The sequence below is a fragment of the Drosophila eugracilis genome, unplaced genomic scaffold, assembly GCF_018153835.1.
Source record: "Drosophila eugracilis isolate 14026-0451.02 unplaced genomic scaffold, ASM1815383v1 contig_1197, whole genome shotgun sequence".
Classification (NCBI taxonomy): Eukaryota; Metazoa; Arthropoda; class Insecta; order Diptera; family Drosophilidae; genus Drosophila; species Drosophila eugracilis.
This window is the reverse complement of record NW_024571981.1, coordinates 1,448,119-1,468,848: the sequence shown is the minus strand read 5'-3', so window position 1 is coordinate 1,468,848 and position 20,730 is coordinate 1,448,119. Positions and strand designations below refer to the sequence as shown.

At 40.0% G+C, this 20,730-nt stretch overlaps 1 protein-coding gene across 1 annotated transcript; it reads right to left on the bottom strand.

The window, feature by feature from the left end:
- Window positions 1–19,330: 19,330 nt before the first annotated feature.
- Window positions 19,331–20,094, bottom strand: LOC108115510. Its single transcript, XM_017227005.2, is given in 6 exon segments — window positions 19,331–19,538; window positions 19,540–19,689; window positions 19,691–19,739; window positions 19,741–19,904; window positions 19,906–19,929; window positions 19,931–20,094. Coding segments are annotated over 6 exon segments (498 nt in total). The 5' UTR covers window positions 19,982–20,094; the 3' UTR covers window positions 19,331–19,478.
- Window positions 20,095–20,730: the final 636 nt, after the last annotated feature.

Genomic DNA, 20,730 nt, shown 5'->3' with positions numbered 1-20,730 from the left:
AGCAACTTTTTCCTTTCTCCGACGAATGTGCGTGAGTGCGTCTCGTTGACTACGCCCCATACATAATAAACACGCGGCGTGTTAAGTGCCGGGCACAAAAAAAAAAAAACGAAAAACGAAAAATAAATCCAAAAATACATATACGGTTATTTCGGAGTATTCCATCTGATATTTATATGCACGGAGTGTAGACAACGGAAATAACCTTGTTATCCGGAAATTCTTTATGCATAAAGCAAGGCTGCTCAAACTTTTCTTTGTCAGCAAAAAGATATTTAATAAATGTTGACATGGAACGTAAGTGTTGTCCTTGCAGCACTTTATTCTGCCAAAAATAAAGTTCTTTTTCCATGGCATCATGTTTTTTGTTGGTGTTTTTCTCTCGCAATAAAAATTAATTAATCAAATTAAGTCTGGGCAAATGGCCGCTGACAGCGTTTGTCCCAAAGGCAGTGAACTCCACCGATTGCTCACTTCAATCAATAAATGAAGCTCGTTATTAATTAATGCAAAAATGATGGCAAAAAGGCCGCAACAGCTGAAGCGAACAACTTTTCTGATGCGAATTGAACAACTGTCAGCAACATGTTGCTACGGTCCTGCGCTTTTCCGCCCCTTTCCTCGCCCTGGAAAAACTACAGCTTTTCCGCCTTGAAGGCCCGGCATTTGACAGTTGGCTCATTTATTTCTGCAATTTTCCACCTGGCCAACAGCAACGCCAGCAGTTGAGTTGTTGACTTAATTAAAATAATAAATGATTTTCGGTTTTCTATGATGCCAAGGGTCAGTCAAATTAATTAAACTTTAACGGGGTACATAATTAATTGAGAAATGTTTTTCTCTTTATTTTGTATTCAGCACTGTCATAAGCAAAAACAGACTAAATATCAAATTTATATTAATTCGAATAGCATATTTTTTTGACGTCTAATTAATTTTGATTGATAACGTTGGGAAAAAGGAAACATGTTAATTGGGTTTAAAAAACTTACAAAAATGAGACAATTAATTAAACGGATTTTAATCTGTATAAAAGTTTCCTGTAATATTTAAAATCTGTAATAAAAATCAGTGGTATCTTAATAATATCTCAACTTTATCATCCAACATTTCGATTGCCAAATATTGTCCTTACGTGTCCTTAAAAACCCATCATTCCCTTCTCTTTGGCAAAGGAAATGGAATTCCTTTTTCAGCAAGCTTGTTGCCAAGAATTTTTCAATTAATTTTTCGCAAAAGCCGCAAAAGGGAGGGCAGCGTGGCAGCGTACTTGCCCCAGCCAAGTTATGATTCGTCTTCTTCGATCCAGACCTTCACCTCAAACCCTCTTTTTGGCCATAATTATTGTTTGCATTTGCCGGATGCAAAGTTTTTCATTAGTGCGAGGCAAACAAAAAGGGGAAAGAAATAATAATAAAGAAATGAAAATCGCACAAAGTGTGAAAATCGGTGGTGAAAAGGGGCGGCAGCGTTCTCCGACTGGGACGCATTTGCAAACGTGCCGGTTGGCATGCTTCATTGGCTTGTGCATTATTTGTGCAACCTGGGTTGCATCGTAAAAAATGCAGGAGCAGCAGGCTGGCACTGCAGCTGCTCCTCGGTCCTACGGCTTCTCGGTCTCCTCTGGTTCCGGCAAATAGCAGAGGGCAAAGGGCAAAAAGGATGTTGATGATGACGGAGGGGGAAATGTGGGTGCCACGGGATGGGCGTGCCGACACGGACATGCGAGAACAAGCCACAGTATTTATGGTCCTGTGGCTGCCGGGGACAGCAACGAGTAATGTTTCCCACTACACCGCCCTCCTCTCGCTGGGCTTCGTCTGGCCATAAAACACAATCAAGCGTAAAAATACAGGGCGGGCACTTAACCCGGCCAACACCAACTGTAAGAGCTACGACAACCACGACACGTCAACGGTTCTTTTTTTTTTTTCTGTACCTTTTTATATGTGCACGGTACTCGAAAAGGTCGCCGGGTATATTATATTCCGGAATATATATGGTTTCATCTAGAGCAAAAAATGTAAATGCTTCATAAAAGCAAACCAGCCAGAAGGCAAATAAATATTCTATCTTGGTCCTTAGCATATAAACATAGGGTTTATTTCCTGGCAAACTATTAAATTTTTATAAAATTCTATGTTTTTATAACATTATTATAGAGGGTTTCTATTCTAAATGTTTGCTGTTAAACATGTTATTTATGTCTATAAAAATAATATTTATTTATGACATTAGCTGGAAAATTTACTTAACAAACGAACCTAGTTTAATATTATTATTTACCTTAAACAGTATTAATTCTGTTTTTAATCAAACGTCTTCAAAATTGAATAGTTAATACCGTAAACCATAATTGAGGAGTATCTCAAGGTTGGTTAGTTACCAAGTTTAACACCTTTCGTCGGTGTTTCATATACGTATTGCTGGTTGAGTGGTTGTTGCTTCTTGGTATTTAAATATTTTAAAATGTTTGCTTAGCAGCTTGGTGGCAGCAGTGCTTTTGCTTTTGCTTTTTGCCGCTTATTTACTTATGCTCGTGTTGGCATTACGTATTAAAATTGCATGATTTTAATTGCACAGCTTGCTGAGGGAGCGATGGCAAAATTATTTCACCGTTTCTGCAACGGCTGCATTTAATGTTGCGCATACGCAACGTTGTCGCTGCACATAATGTTTGCGTATGTAATTGAAAGGGCGGTGAAAGATAGTAATGTTCACGGCACCGCCCACTTCCGACTGTTGGGACAACCACCCAACATATACTATATATCAGGCAGTAAATCCATAGTTTCCCCATGCCTCCATTTTCTGGTTAAATATTATTTTTGCCATTAGCCGCACTGTACATGCAGCTCCCTTTTTCCTTTCCCGCTCCATTACATCCGCATTCGCATCCGCATCCCTTTCATTTGCTGTGCTCATTTCAGCAGTTGTTTATTTATTTGTTTTCTCTGAATGCAGCTGCTGTTGCTGACTTTGTTGTTTTTGCGGTGCAGTTTCTTATTTCACGGAATGAAAAGCTAAACAGCAAAACGCATTGTCTGGCACGTAATGATTGGAGTCAGTGGGAATGAGGATGTTGTTGTGGTTAAAGAGTTTATGTAACACAAAACCCCTAGTTAAGGGAGATGCAAAATAGGGGAAATTTCGTTACATTTTCGTTATGAAAACTATTAATTATTGAAATTTAATTCCATCAAGGGAACCAGACACTCATGTAAGCCTTTCCATTCTTTAATCTCTTTGATTTCTTGCTTTAATTGAAAGCTGGCTGGTTGTCATCAAGCAAATAACGAGATTTACCAATCTCAATAAGCATTGTTAGTCCATTAAAGGAAAACCACCTATAAATTTCCGCTTATAATGAACATATCGCAATAACATTTGACATTTTCCACTCTAAACCGCACTCAATTATGCGTATAATTTAATAAATGATTTTCCGCTCTTTCGACTGTTTCCAAAACATTAGTTAGCGAAATGCACTCGACATTTGCTGCTTGTTTAAAAAGCAATTTAATGATGTTTATTTTTATTCTGAGCCACCAGCACACACGCGTGCACTTGAAGCGCCGAAAATCCCCAAACATTTAATTTAATGAAATAACAAACAAAATGCACTAACAGCATCAAAACAGCAAACAAATAAATGGAGGAAAATATATAGAAAGCGGAGAGTAGCGCGCTAATGGCAACTTTAATGCTTCGAGGGTTATATATTTATTTTTTTTTGGGGGGCTGAGTAAAACTCCTGGCATAAGGATGCGCATAATGTGCAAAGTTTGCGACGCAAACTAATTTCAAAGTAATTACGTAGCACAAAAGTGTTGATATTAGACTGCAGGCACCAGGGGGCGGAGTGTGCCAGCTGCAAAAACAACATGACAAAATGTCCTCAGCAGACAACGAGAAAAAAGCACCGAAAAAAAGGATAACTTGCCAGCCAAACAGCTGCACAAATGCGATGAGTTTACACCAACATCGGCAGCCCAACCCCCCTTGACATCCCCGCCCCTGTAAACAAGCCACGAATGCGCCACGTCAGCGCAGCATCATCAAGTCCAAGTCCCTTTACCGACTTTCTGGCGCTCTTAACAAGCCCTCCCGAAAAAAATGCAATAAAATAAGGAAGAAAAAAGTTCTTAGGCGGGAATTGCTGTCAAAGCTTTTGACTTTAATACGCGGTCGGGGAGAAATTAAACTTGGTATCTCGGCTTCATCGAGAGTCCCCGGGCGATATCCTAAGTAGCTTCATTTTCCCCCAAGCCAAACAATTTTCTATTTATTTCAGTAATATTTTACAATTTCATAAAGTAAACGAAAAAATTGCGAAATATGAAGACAGTTTGGGGAGCTAGAGAGTTTTAAGTGAGCGATGTATACTCAAAGAAAATGATGTTGCTTATCATGATTTTCTTACGATTTTTGGTGGTTTATCTAAGGTTTTTATTACATATTAAAAATACTTTATAACTGAAGAACTGCCTCCAAAACATGACAAAGAAAATATATTTCAAGATCCACCATAATATTTGTGCAGTGTATTTGAAGCTGGAGGCACTGTAGGCAACTGGAGGAGTACTCCCAAAAGGCGCTAACAGGAAGACAAAACTCAGTAGCATAACACACACACACACACAGATACACACTAACAACCTCACACACACAAAGTACACTCGGCGGAAACGGAAGCTGGCAAAACAAGAAAGCCGGCAAAAACAAAGCCAAAAGCAGAAAAGCTGCAGCTGCAAAACAAAAGCAGAAACTCGAGCAACGTTCGCACAAAGCGGCTAAAACAACAATAAATGCGGCAGCAGAAGCTGAAACAAGTAACACATACATAAAGGCAGTAGAGGAAAACAGTAAACACTCACATGACTAGGTAGAATCCAGACCGACTCTTTATCTGTTATTAGTTTTTGCTCTTGAAGAACATATTTATTATATGAAGGACAGCTTAATTAGTCTAAGAACCAGCAAAACCAGATATAAAAATCTTTAAAGTGAAACTCTGTTTAAGATTAATTTCAAAAACCTTTTAAAAGTTAAGTACTTTTTATCCCCCCAAAACCTCGTGCCAATCATTTAAAAGTCATGGTAATTATTTAGTTTTTATCTTTCGCAAATTATTACCGCACTTAGTGTCCATCGGGAGAGCGAGAGATGAGAATACATTCCGATTATTTCAGATTCTCCCCCAGTTTGGCTTTTGAGCCCTGAACTTTCGCAAACGGACCATCATCATAGTGGAAACATCTCGGCCATTCTGGGCACGTTCATAAACAGGCATTTTATGTCCTGAAAGGACAGCTGTTGCCGCTCGTCCGACCATAATGAAAATATTTACAAGATGAAAACTTGTTTCGGCTATGTGTGTGCAGGACATAAAATTAGCATTTTTATGCAGGCCGGCACACAATTAGAAACAGTTGCAGCCCAGTGTCTTCGACCTGGAGATCCCTTTCTCTCCTCTTTTTTTAGACTGTAAAATGGCCAACATAAAGTGAACTTTAATGGCGACCAGGTAGGTTTGTTAGCTCACATTTACATGGGCATTAAATGGATCCAGGACCAGACATGTCCGGCCACTGATGCTGCTCCTTGTCGATTTGTTTTTGGTCATTATTGGCCCCTCCTCAGTCCCAAAATGAAAAGTACTGGAGGGCACAGTTTAAGTCTGCTTCCAGTTCAGTTTTTAATGGCTTCGACCGGCGAGGCGAACACTTGGAGTGTCGTTAAGGGGGAACGACGAACGATAAAATCCAGAATGGGGCGTGGCCGGCTGGGTTACGGGTGTGTTTTTTTTCCTTTTTGTCTGGCTGACCATTGCCTGCAATTAAACCCACACCAGGCCAGGATCCGCAGGATCTCCTCCAGCATCGAATATCCACCGCCCATCTGGTGTGTTAATTGAGGTAAATTACGCCATTTTTATACCAGCTCCTCTTTGCTTTTTTTCCCAGACCCGCCTCAAATAGGTTTATTGGGAAATTTATTTGTTTAATTGCATTATTTTTTTTTGTTTCCTCGTTGCTGACGCAAAAAAAGGAGAAAAACAAAACCAAAAAAATATATATAAAAGTATGCCATAAAATTGTTTTTATGGCGCACTGGCATAAGCTGGAAATTTATCGCTCTTGTTTGGCAAACAGAGCGGACCTGAACGGAGAGCTTAATGAAATTTGAGAAATTTTTATTTTTGCAGCCATGGCGATGATGCCGCGAAAAGTATTTTCCACAATTAAATTGGAATATTTCGCTAGCAGCTTGAATGAAATTTTCTAAATTTTCACACAGCATTCCGAATGAAAATCGTATTAGAGCTGTACATATGCTTTTACCTCCTTAAATTTCAGTTCAAAGAGTTTGTAGAAAGGTATTTTCGTTATTTTTCTTGTATTTTAATACAAATTTGAAACATAAAACGATTCAAACAGAGAATTTGCACCACCAAAGGCTTCAAAATCAACTTCGAAACTCAAAATAATCCTAGTTCATTCAAGTTTTAGCCAACTCTTATACTTAGACTCTGCCCCAAATTTATCTTCTCTTTGTGCAGCAGTCAATTCTTCTTGAAAACTAGCTGAAATCCAGGTAATCCCTGCCACAGCTTATCTCTCGTTTGGCCAGATTTTCGATTGGAAAAAAACCCAATCGGATGTAGAGGAGAGAAGCTTCCGAAAGATAGCCAAGCGATTGGATAGGCTGCTGTCTCAAGCATTTAAGCCTAATTTGAGGGAGGACTGGGTGCTCTCTCAAAGGAGGCCAGGCAGGTCCTGGCAATTACAGTTAAGGCAATTTTCGCAACGTGTCGCTGGCTGGCTTCCCACATCTTCCACCCACCCTAATCACATACCAACTGCAATCGGCTTTTGTGCCGCTTTCTGGTCTCTTTTTCCAGTGCCTGTGTGCTGTGCAGCATCCTGTTGATGGCCTCGTTAGTTGCGACTTAGGACGAGCCACAATACAATCAAATCGACTCACACACACGGCTGCCATAAAAGCGAATGTCCTGGCAAAAAAAAATAGAAAATGCAAAATGGCACTAAGCGAAAAAAGGAGGCCAACCAAATGCCATTTACATTTAAAGCACACTTTTAAAAGGGCCAAACCCAAAGCCTTTGTCTTTCAGCATGGCCCAAAATATAAATTTCCAACTTTTTGCTCCGTGAAAACTTTGCCAATTTAATTAAAGCGAAGCGACTTAGAGGATTGGGCCAAGTCGCAACACCTTTCAGTCTGAACTTTGGTGTCCTTTATGGCCAACGAACAATGTTGCTGGGGGAAAAAGGGTGTGGAAAACTAAAGGGTTTCTTCTCCGGGAAAATCGCGGAAAAGTGGTGGAGGTAAAGGACATGCAACTGGTTGCACTCGTTGCACTTGCACCCGGCGACATTTTATGGACCATTCAAAAGCGCTACAAAAATGAATCACAAGCGATAACAGTTAAGGCGAAAACTTGCAGTTTCCTTGATTACAGACAAGTTGCTTTTCCCCGAGGCGAGCTCTGTGGGCGGAGTCGATTACTCATCCACATGACAAGAAAAGCGACAGGGGAAAAATTACCCAAGAACTTAGATGGTTATACACTTTCTTCAAGCTTGAGAAAGGATTTTTTAGAAGGAAAACCAGTATTTAAAATTAAAAGGTTTTTACAACATCTTTTTAAGGAAATTCTTTTAATATTTTTAAGCTATTTTAAACCTTTTCCTTATGTGTACTTCACTTTATTGACATAGACATAGAGTACAAGAAATCAAGACAACACAAAATGATACGAATGTTCATAGGATTTAAATCTTAACTGTCATTAGTGCCAACGCAAAACTGGCAGCCAGAGCATTCGGAAGCGTTTAAGTGCACTTGAGTGGATTTTAATGGACTCAGAGAGAGGAGAGCTGGCGTGGAGGAAAGTGGGCGTGGCAGCTAGCAGGAATTTGCAACACTCTAGACTCTTGTGACTCTAATCAAGCCTTTTGTCTCTGCTTGAGAGCATAATGAGGAGCAGGAAGCTCTGCCACTCCATCAGTTCCTCAATCATGTTTTCCACTTGAACCGCTACACAGAAAACAAATTTATCTTTCAAATTTAGTTTAAAATCTGTTTTGCGATCCAACAAACGTTATAGTAAGCAAGTTCAAAGTTTTTTTGCCAAAGTGAACCTCATTTACTTCGATTTTCCTATAGTGGAGTCATCCACTCAAACCAAGACTAGCTTAAATTTAAAGCACAGCGGAGTAGTGTGTACGGTGGCCAACCATTTCACGGACCATTTAATAACCAAAACATTTGCTAATTAGGCACCGAGTGGCCGCCATCGGCAATTGAAGCGCCGATGCGTGACTTAACCAGTGAATTTCTCTCCTCCACCGCCATTATGCGAATCCTATGCAAATAAACAGCAGCTCAAGAGCTATGATGGCAGATGGGGAGGAAAGCTGGGGGAAGAGCTAGGAAATACGCTGGGTAACAATGAATGGAAAACTTGTAAATAGGCCAGGATTTCTTGATACAAATGCTTCTGCTCCATTCAAAACAACAACAAACTCAACTCGAGTCGACTCGCACTTCTATGGCCTACTTCATTAATATTTATACAAATACCAGACAGTTCACCTTCGACCGCCAAAGCCATCGGTTGTGTTCTTCCGCGATACGTTCACGCAGTGCAGCAGCCAAGCGCAAGCAAATTAAAGAACCAAAACAAAACCGCAAAAAAGACCCGCTAGATTTCGAGCGCTGCAGTGAAGACTTCTGCAAGCTTAAGTCAGTTTAACGTTCATTGACCCCACAATGTTCGAACCGCCTCCAGACATCTGGAAGAAACATCCCCCCGACGGAGTGTATTTAGTCGCCTCCAGTGCAGACCACATCATCAAATCGCTATCTGAGATATCACCTTTTATTGTCAAGAAAACAATTGACAATGCAATTCAAGGCGAAGTCGCCAGTTGCAAAAAAACTAAAGATGGAAACCTTCTAATTAAAACTAAAAACAAATTACAGGCTGATAAGCTATTGAAACTCGATCAAATGCCGTCGAACACCCCCTACCATAACATCAGAATCAAAATAACGGAACACCGTAGCCTCAACTTCACCAAAGGGGTTATCTATTCTAACGACCTGAGGGGAATCGATGAGACAGAGATACTCCAAAACCTGAAATCACAAAAAGTCGAAGCTGTTGAAAAGATCTATAAATTAATCCCTGGTAAATTATTTGAGAAGACAAAAGAAACCGAAACTGGCCTAATCAAAATTACATTCAAACTACCTAATCTTCCGGAATTTTTGTACATTGGTTACGAGAGAGTTCAGGTGCGCCCTTACATCCCGCCTCCAATGCGCTGCAATAACTGTCAACGCTTCGGACATACCGCTAAGTTCTGCAAGAACGCCGCAACCTGCGCCAAATGTGGGCTCCCTGCCCATATCGACAACTCATCAACCGAAATCTGCCGCAATGAGCCCAGTTGCATCAATTGCACTACTAACAGCCTATCCGATACTTCACACCACTCCCGCCACAAATCTTGTCCTGTCTTGATATCGAACAAGGAGGTCCAGGCCATTAAAACTCTTCAAAAAGTTGACACCAGGGCCGCGTGGTCAATCTACAATAAACGGCACCACGACGGTGCTCTATACTCCTCGATATCAAAATCCAATGTAACCACCACACATCAACGCCCTCTTCAATCATCAACAAGGACCACAGTAAGCTACAAATCAAACTTCACTGATCAACCCACCGTGACGAGCTCCCCCCCGGACGACCCCATGTCATCAGGATCAGAAACACCGTGCACCTCCCAGACCGACCCCACTGCAAAGAAAGCTAAACTACTACCCTTAAACACCTCGAACAGAACGAAGCGTCTTCTGAAACAAGACCAAAGCTCTGTCCTTACAAGATCAAAACTGAAATCCCTTTCCTCTCAGAACACATAATATAATTAACATTAATTTAACATCTAAGTTTTCCCCCTACTTCAAATATGTTAAGAATTATACAATGGAACATACATGGCTATAGAAACAACTACACAGAACTCCAAATGTTAATTAAATCCCAGAATCCACACATTGTAGCCCTTCAAGAAACCCACATATCAAACCTATCCTCACTACCCTCCCCAATTAATTATACACTTCACACCAGCGTCAACAACCACAACGGCTTTGGAGGCACTGCCCTTCTCATCCACAACTCCATCTCCCAAACCCCCATTTCTCTGAATTCCGACTTCGACGCCGTCGGAGTAAACATACACTCCAAATACAAATTCAATATAATTTCTGCATACATCTCACCTTCCAAAACATTTAATACCAATAACCTTAAAAATACCTTCGACTCGCATAATTTTCACACACTTGTCCTAGGCGACTTTAATAGCTGGCACCCCTACTGGGGTTCACCTAAACATAATGCCAGAGGGAAAATAATAGCGGACTACCTAGACAAATCAGACTTCATGCTCCTCAACGACAAATCCCCTACCCACTTCTCCACCCACAACACCTTCACTCACATCGACCTATCCTTCGCATCAGCACCATTAGCACCCGAAATCCATTGGGAAGTGTTGGACGACCTATATGGCAGTGACCACTTCCCTATTCTTTTATCCTTGTTTAACAACCCATCCTCTCCCGCCTTCTTATCCAAACCTTCCTTCAAACTTAGGTCCGCAGACTGGGACCTCTTTAAGGAAAAATCCCTCCTCCTCAGCACGTTAACCCATCCCAGCCGCAACGTCAACCGCGAATCAGCGCTTATAAAAAAGATCATCATTCAAAGCGCCCACTTTTCAATCCCCCAAAACACGACTTTCCCCCTCCATCGCACAGTTCCTTGGTGGAACACGGAACTGACTCTTCTTAAACGGGATAAATCCATCAAATGGAGAATCCTGAAAAGAGAAATTAGTACCTTCAACACCATCGAATACAAAAAAGCAAACGCAACGCTCAAAAGGGCCGTCAGGTTAGCAAAAAGAGCTTCTATCCGTAGTTTTACTACGGATATCAATCAATTTTCTGACCCCACGAAAACGTGGGCAAACATCAAACGACTTTGCGGCATGCACCCACAAAAACACATCCACTGCATTTGCAACCCCATGGAAATTACCGACCAAACTGAAATCGCAAACACATTCGGTAAAACCTGGTCAGAGCAAGCAGACGACAACAACTTTTCACCCCAATTCCGCCTCAATAAACAACTTCTGAATACTGTCCCTACATACCAACCTTCATACCCAGCCCTAGAAATCGAAACGAACATTTCCTATATAGAATTCTCATCCGCACTGAACTCCCTAAGAGGCAACACCCCAGGCCTCGACCGAATTTCCTACTCCATGATCAAAAACCTTCCTATCCCTGTAAAACTTAGAATTGTCAACCACTTTAACAACATCCTCTCCTCCCACATCCCACAATCACTTAAACTTAGCCTCGTCCTTCCCATAGTTAAACCCAACAAACCCAAAACAGAAGTCTCCTCGTATAGACCCATTTCCCTAAACCCGTGCCTATCTAAAGTTCTTGACAAAATTGTGGCCAAGAGGTTGTGGTGGTTCGTTTTAAATAACGATCTCATACACAACAGCCAATTCGGATTCAAAAGAGGCAAATCTGTACTAGACAGTCTACTCTACGTAGACCACCTAGCTTCCAGATCTATTGCTCTCAAAAAGCACCTGTCAATCCTATCGCTTGATTTTACTAAAGCCTTCGATAGAATTGGTGTACACACAATCATACACCAGCTGCACGATTGGCACTTAGGCCCAAAAATCACCAACTTCATCAAGAACTTTATGTCCAATAGGAAAATCATCGTCAAGTCTGGGAAATGCCTCTCAAACATATTCCCGCTTGACAATGGTATTCCACAAGGCTCACCCATTTCCGTAATCCTATTCCTAATTGCCTACAATTCCCTCTCCAACATCCTCTCTATCCCTAAACAAATTAAATTCTGTGCCTACGCTGACGACTTCCACCTCCTTATTCAACACAACAACCGTAAAAATCCGACATCCAACCTCTCATCCCTTTTTAACCGCATTGACGAATGGTGCCTCCAATCGGGCTCCATTCTCTCTGTAGAAAAATGTCAACTTATCCACATCTGTCGCAAACAAAACTGCAAGGCCAAGATAATCTCAGGTAGCACCATTATTCCGAGCACCAACACCCTCAAAATATTAGGCCTCACTATTAACCAGAGATACAATTGGACCTCGCACATCAGCAAGCTGAAATCTGACCTCACAAAACCACTTGGCATTGTCAAGCACCTCTCCTCCCTCAAGTACAACACTAATACAGCAACCCTTGTCCAAATAGTCAAATCTCTGATAGTGACCAAAATTGACTTCTGCCTCCCCATTTATGGCCGCGCGCCCAAATCCCAGCTTAACCGCCTAAAATCCTCCCTTAACTCCGCAATAAGATCAGCACTGGGTGCATTCCGCTCTACGCCATCTAACAACTTACTGGCTGAGTCGGGCATCAGTCCCATCGAACACAAAAGAGACTTCCTTACCGGCAAGCTCTCCAAAACCCTCTCCCAGTCTAAAGACACCCCCTTAAAAACTTTCACAAAACCCCTAAAACGAAACTACAGATATCCCAGTACCATAGACCTAATCCTAAAAACCTGTAACTCCCATTCTATCCCAACCCTCCCAATAAAAAAGATACCCTCCAAAAAATTCAACATGCTCAACATCATCAAAGCCACAAACACCTCCCTCTCCAAATATAACAAAAACACTACTCCCCCAATCGTTTTCCAACAACTCTTCCACTCCCTGATATCATCCTATCCTAATCACAACTTCATCTACACAGATGGCTCCAAAGCCGATGGCATAACAACCTATAGCATTACAACAGAGCGCGAAACCATAAAAACAGGCCTCCTACCTATCTTCTCCTCGGTACTATCGAGCGAGATTATAGCCATCCAGGAAGCCATAGGCATCTGCGCTAAACTGCCAGGCAAGCACGCCATCTGTACAGACTCCCTTTCCTCAGTTACCGCGATCCTTAACCACGATAACCATTCTCACTATCCTACCCTAGCTCGCAATATGATCACCCAACACTTCCCAAAAATCAAACTTATCTGGATCCCCAGTCACATGGGCATTGCAGGTAACGAGAAAGCTGACTTTGCAGCAAAACGTGCTGCCAATTTCCCCTTAACCTACACCCCTAACCTTAGCCACAGTGATGCATCCCACTTCCTAAAATCTCTCCTACATGCAAAACAAACACAACTGCGTACCTCCGTTTGGTATCAAGAAATACTCAAGTTATCAACGTGTACCCAGCCCCTCAAAAACTCCCTCCCTAAACAGAAAAGAACAAATCATCATCACCCGCCTCAGGCTAGGACACTCATTCTTAACAAACGCCCACTACCTCGACAGAACTAGGAACAACGTGTGCCCATTATGCAACATCTCCCAGATTGACATCCACCATATTATTTGCTCCTGCCCCTCCCTCTCCACGCAAAGATCCTTATTCCTTAATAATCCAGATCCAATCAGCACCATAGCTAACCCCACAGATACAAACTCTTTAAACATCCTCAAATTCCTAAACTACTCCCATATCACCTCCCAAATCTAACTAAATCAAAGTTTTTGTAAATAAAATGTAAATAGTAATCCATAGCATGTATATACTCATAAGCCAAAAATTCACCAGCCATATTCTAACTTAAGCCGAGCTGAAGGCCCTAGCTGCTATTGCTCCTAGCCATTTGTTAGCTCTTAGTTTTAACTAATTGTTAGCCTTAGATAAATAAATAAAATAAATAAATACAAATACCAGAGAGAAGTTTCCGAGTACCCGGGCAAATGGTTTTTGCCTTTGAATCCGTAATATTTCAGATGAGGCGGGGGATTTGGGGAGGGCGGCTTTTCCTGTTAGCTTCTGGAATCGTTTTCATCGTAATTGAACTATAAATGCGCTGAGTCGCACATTTATTTGCTTGTTTATTTGGTTATTATACGACTCTGCTGGCAAACACAAAACAAGAGCAAAAAACCAGAGAAATATAATGGCGAATTGTAAATCAAATAAATAAATCAACTGCAAGTTAAGCCAGTATTTATGTTGCATTTAAATGTGGAAACTGATTTTCATTATTGTATTTCCTTTTCATCTATTTGCAGAATCGTTTAAACATTGCGGTCACATGAGTTTACATTGAATTTTGTATTTTTGGGGTAAGTTGACAATAAACAACCGCAAAATATCAAATGCAGAAAATCGCTTTTTGCCCTGTTTAACCGATAAAGTACAAAAGGCATTGAGAACTTTCCTTTCAACTTGTCTGGACTTGCCTTCGGGGTGAAATTGATATTTTTGTCAGTGGAAATGGAAATGTAATTAAAGCCAGCTTATAAGCAACATTTCCTTTTGCCTTTATGCTAGTTTGTAGTTTTGCAGTTGAAGGTTCTCTCCGGCCATGTCATTGAAACAAACAAACAAACTTGCGAGCCATCCAAGCAGAAAATTAATTTGGAAATCCGGGAGGCTTGGAAAAATGAAAAGGAAAAAGAAGGAGGCAGAAATTCTTTGGCAGGACCAATCAAGCTAAATTAATACACATGATTTCACTTTTCTAAGGGGTAAATTTATGATTAAATCATTTTATTTAGATAATTTAATAGGCCTTTTATGAATACAGCTTTCACAGAATTCTGTTCGACAGGCATACCTTTGCTCTCATTTTTCACTTTAAGGCTGAACTTTCATAAACCAAAGTTCATTTTTTCAGCTATCCACTATGCAAACCTGTACGAGTAGAAGCCCCTGCATGTCCTAGCTGGAAGAAAGGACTTTCAATCAGAGGGCACTCCCACCTGAGCTGCGCCGCCGAAAAATGAAGTTAAAGCTCTTTTTATGGGACCAACGTGAGGTTGTTTTTGTGTTGATGTTGCTCGCATGGCTGTTATCCTTTGGATGTTTGCCTCCGGTTTGTTGATGCAGCTATCCTTTTGCCGCTCCTACGGTTGTTTTATTTGCCGTACATCTTTGTTGACTGAGTGCAAGAGTGTAACTAACGTGAACGTTGTCCGCGCGAGGAATTTAATTTGGCTGCAAATTGCTGGCAGGAAACAATGTTAGCCCGTGAAATTTGTTTACATTTTGAGCAGTTTTTAAATTATTTTGTCAGTGCTCGAGACTTCTTTAAGGCATACACATTTCCAGTACAGAAAATATATTTACTTTTGAATAAAAGTTGGAGCTTCTGATGCGGCTGCCGCATTAATTTAAGAGAGACTTGCAGTGTAAAATATGAACAATAGTTGGAAAGGCTGCATATGCCATACAGAATCCTTTATTCTAATCCGCATGGCCAGCTTGACTTTTTCCATACATTTCCATGGATGTTTGTTCAAGGATTTTCCTTTTGCCATCTTCGTGCTTGTGTGACCGTAAAAAGGACATTCACATCTGCATATATGCATGAGAAATTTGCTAAAAACTTTCCAACTAACCATAGGAAATATATGAAGAAAAAAACAAGTAACGAAACAAGTCAAATAAGAGATCATCAGATTATATACAAAAGAAGCAACTCTAAAGGCATCCTGGCCTTAATTGTATTAGAAAACGCACAGAAGTGCAGTATGCAAATAGCAATATTTTACAAGTTTGAAAGGAAGGAAAGCTTGGCCAGTTACAATTTCTGGCTGATCCTTTGGCTGGGACACACACATCCTCAGGAAAAAGTGGTCATGCATATTGCATAATAAACAAGCCAGCACACATGCATTTATTTATTTATTTCAATGCCTAAACTAAAACCTTGATTTTTCTGTTTTGTTGTCAAAACCAAAAACCAAGAACAGCAAATACTGAATAAGCCAAAATGATGGACGTACTGGCTCAAGTATAAGATACATTGGCCAGATATACAACTGGCGTATGCTTAGATTTCCTGTTACTTGGTTTTTGCCATTTGCATACAAAGCATTTGACTTTTGTTCTAAATGACAAATAAAATAAACGATATACACATGTATGGCCATCTGTGGATTTGATTGGCCAGCTCCATCCGACAGATACAGATACTGTAGATACTGTAGATACTGAGTTCCCTACGTGACTGCGACACGACCAATTAGTGTTGCCCTGTCCACAGACCGCCTGCTGTTTTCAAAGCTGCCGGCAAATTAAAGACTTAAAGCCCATGCAAAGCCCTTCTCTTTACGGAGGCTGTCTGTAATTCAAAGCAGGCATTGAATTCAACACCTTTTATGAAGAGTCCGGCGCATGCACATGCATACAAAATGCGAAAGGACGAGAAAGAGTCCTGCCATTGTGGCTGTGTGCTTGTTATTTGATGACTATTTTAAGGACACTTTGCCGGCGTCGTTTTGCCCAAGTACCAGTGCACAAAGTGCTAAAAAAGACCTGAAAAAGATGCTCGTACATAGAGAATAAAATGATAACCAGAGTCAAGTAAACCGAGTACGCAAATTTGATGAAAGGCGAAGAAAAATATGCCAAAAAAAAACAAGGAAAGATGAAAGCATCATTAAAGTGAAAAATACACTTCGGGCAAAAGTCTAGGAAAATAAACCATTTAAATGGTAGAAAGATTCTTAGCGATGGTGCTCATAAAATATTCTTAATTTTTACAATAAAGTTGACATTTGTATTTTAATATTTTCATTTTAAATTTTCATATTTTTCCTGCAACCTCATAGTATAGTGAAAAATCCAAAACCAATTCGATTTCCATCTCAGCTTCAATCAAAGTCTGACAAACCCTTATGCAGAGTACGTCAAATGAAATTTGCCCGGCAGAAGACTCGAATGACAGCGGCAGACTTCAAAGTGAATGAAAATCGTAAGAAAAACTGAACTGGGTAAAAGCGAACTTCACAAAATAAGAGGCAAGAGGGGAGGGGAGGTTAAAAAGTAAACAACCATTATGCACTCCACATAAACGTTGGGTTCCTGGGGAGAGTACGAGATGCTATCGAGAGGGTAAATGGCAGTTGGGCAGCATAAACACATTTTACTGGCCCACTCCGCTTCAACTCCACCACTCCCTCTCCACAAACACACAGCGAAAAAAAATAAACAATTTCATAAGATATGCGGAAAAAAATGGAAGAAACAGAGTTGGGAAATATCTGAATATATATCTGCAGGGACAGGAACCAAGGGGAAAAGGACAACCGCAGGAGGAGAGCGGAAAATGCAAAACAAACAGAAAATTTTCAGATGGTGGAAAAAAGAAGGAAAACGAAGGCGACGAGACACTTTGCCGCCAACGCAAATATACCCCGAAAAGTGGGCAGGGAAAAAAACAAGAAGTGGACTTCAGGAATTGAGGTGGCTGCTAAAGTTATTAAAATAAATGGATAGAAAAAGCTAAAAGTGTATCTTATTTAATAAATTATTTAAATTTACAAGTTTTTATGGAGAAAAATAATCTCTTTGGGCTTAAACCTATCAAAAATATATCTCAATTTATATTTATCAAATATTATCAAATTTTCATCTAAAATAACAAAATTTAAGTCATGAGTTTAAGTCTTTATATTTTATTTTTCAAAAAAAAATTCATTCCACAGAAAGTTTACATTAAATATTTTTGATTAGTGGATAAAAAATATTTTATATATTTATTTTTAAGAATTTTACCTCTTAAAAGCTAAACTTATAGTTAGTAACCTTAAAGATATTTATTTTTAAGAATTTTACCTCTTAAAAGCTAAACTTATCGTTAGTAACCTTAAAAATAGCCAAATGTATCTAGAAATTCGCCAACTTCTCAGCACTGTCTTAAAAAAGTGAGAATCAGCGGCGGAGTGGCCAAAGAGGAAGAGAAAAGGAGGAGCAGACCGGAAACCGGGGGCGACAAGCAGAAATGGCGACATCGTTGGCCACTCAGCAGCGTTTGACACTTGAAGCAAATGACAATGTGGCCGGCAAGGACAACGTAAGGACAACGCTAAAGAGCACAACAAGGGCAAAACAAAATAAAAACAGAACAAAAAAAGACTGAAGGCAAACACACATAAATATTTCAATTTTGTACGGAAAATTTCACTTATATGCATATATGTATGGCATTTATGTGCGTAAAGTAAAGATGAAATATGGAGCGGGCATAAAATTAAATCCACACTCAGACATACAAAGAGGAAGGATATTGGAATGGAGTGGGCCAGTTGGCATAACAAACTGCTGATAAAGCGCAAAAGCCCTGCTCGCGAATGGGGAAAACATTAAAAAAAATTGGAGATGGGAAAACATCTGCGGGCCCAAAGAGTCGTAAATAAATGGAAACTCTGGGCCAGCAATGGCCCCCAAAAACTGTGGAAATAAATATTCTGTTTTTCGGTTTCAGTTGAGGTTGCTACCAATATTACATAGCTGTGGTCCTCTGAACTTCTATGAAAGAAGACGTAAAATAGTAGCATATGTAACAGCAATTAGGTTATAAGTTATGTCCCAGTTTGAAGTACATTACAATTTGAAATGATAACTCCACAGAAATTGATTTAAAGTAACTTTGAAACCTTTAACATAACGATTTCGAATATCAATTGATTCCAAATTCTACTTGAACCAGAATCAAAGAACTAGCTTAACAAAGAAACTTCGAACCATTTTCATTTTAAATTCTAGGAAACCAATCATAATGCCCTTTTAACCTGCTGACAGGTTTTCTTTTTCAAATCTCGTTTATATCTCGTTTATACCTGGTCAGCAATTTAGCTTATCTTCTTGAGGCCACACCCCCTCGTTACAACCACGCCCACTCATATGGCATGCAATTGGCAATGCAACTCCCCTGTCAATCAAGTGACAGCCACCCAGCCATTTGGAAATTTTCTTTTCTTTTGTTATCCAACTGCTGGGTATGAGGAAACCTTCTATAAAAACTGCTTATCAATGAAGGTTATATCCCAACTGAACCCCATAAGCATTATACATATATATACATGTATAGGAAAACCCATGGGGAGATTGGCAGAGAGACATTTGCATGTGTATTTGGTTGTTGGCTGGTTGGGGTTTTCAGTTGTTGTTGCAACATTGACATTTACGCAACATGTCCCTGTTGCATGTTTGCAATTTGCATTTGCAAATAGTTGCCAAAACGAACATCAAATGCGGCTTGACAGAGGGGCAGGATCACAAAGGATGGCGGGGAAAAACTGCAAGTGCGGGTGATATGACACATTGAAAAAAACTTTCGTATTAGATATTATTAGATGCCAGAAATGTGGGTTTACAACAAACTCTTTTTATTTTATATTTTAAAATCTTCAAAGAATTAATAAAATTCTTCAAAATTTCATGAAAAATTCTCTGCAAGCCATAGATTTTAATACGATTTTCCTGGCACCTAAAAATTCAGAGAATTTTCTACTTTGTCGCTATTCTATTTTCCGACTGTATCCCCATCATTCTGACTTTCCCGAACGAAAGTTTGTAAATATGCATGCAAATTTCGCCCGTTCTTGGTTTTTTTTTTGTTTTCAATTTTGGCTGCCTAGAGTAAGCACTTTGGTGGGTGGTGGCATGGGAGGTGGTGATTTTGCCCACAGTTTTAGTTACAGTTTTCGGTTTCGGTTTCATGTTTGCCATGTTGCGGCAGCTCGTGTTGGCTGCTTTTTGTTGTTTGCCTCTTGGCATGCATTTTGATAGTTTCAGCTGCCGTTTTTTGACCCCACCCCCAGCTTTGGCATTTTCATAAATGCAGATACAATATGCGAGTCTGTAGCTCTTTGTATCTCAGCTGGTGTGTATGGATGTTGTATGGATGTGTTATGAATCGGAATATTGGCCATATTGATAACCACACAACGATGCCAACTAACTGGTCTAGTCTGGGGATAACATCAATATTCTATACCTGGCCAGAAGCATTTTTCATTTGAGTCCCATCTCGAGCGTTAATTTGCATTCCAAAAATGCCAAAAGGCTACAAAAGGAGTCTCATTTCTTCTGTTTTTTTGGAGGGGGATATTAGCATATTGAAATTTGATCTGAGTGTGTGTCGGTTTGTTTTGCTCGTCAATTAAAGTATGCATTTCCCATGACAATTTTCCATTTTTCCGAACTGGGATTGCAGGATGATTTGGCTTTGAATACTATTAGAAATTCGTTAGGGTTATAGCTGGAAAATGAGGACATGAAGCAGGTGTAGATGAAAGCAATTAAGTGGATTCTGGGAAATGTTTGGTTTCAGTTGAAAGTTCTTTAGATTTCCTTTAATGTTAATCATAAATTTGTGAAATTCTTAGGGGGTTTGCCATCAAGTTTAACTAGAATTTGAATATATTTCTAACCCTTTCATGAAACGATTACCAGGAACTGTGTTTCCAATTAGGAAAATATTATTCCTCCGTCAGGATTAATAGACAAAAGCTGTTCGTGAAAAGTTTTCCCAGAACTTTTGTGGCTGAAAAACACTTTAGCTAACTGAGCTCATTCAAAAGTGCTGACGCACAAAACCCAAAATCATGGAAAACTTTGCCAAAAATAAATTGAAGCTTTTCATGGCTGGGAAATAACCTATTCTTGGAAAATCTTCAACCAGAAGGAGCAATTAAAAAACTGTTTGCTTTCATTCTGGCAAATCACTTAAAATTATTAACAAACTTCGGCTGTGGCTATGGCTTGCTGGCCTAAAAGCCGGTCAAATGAAGTTAG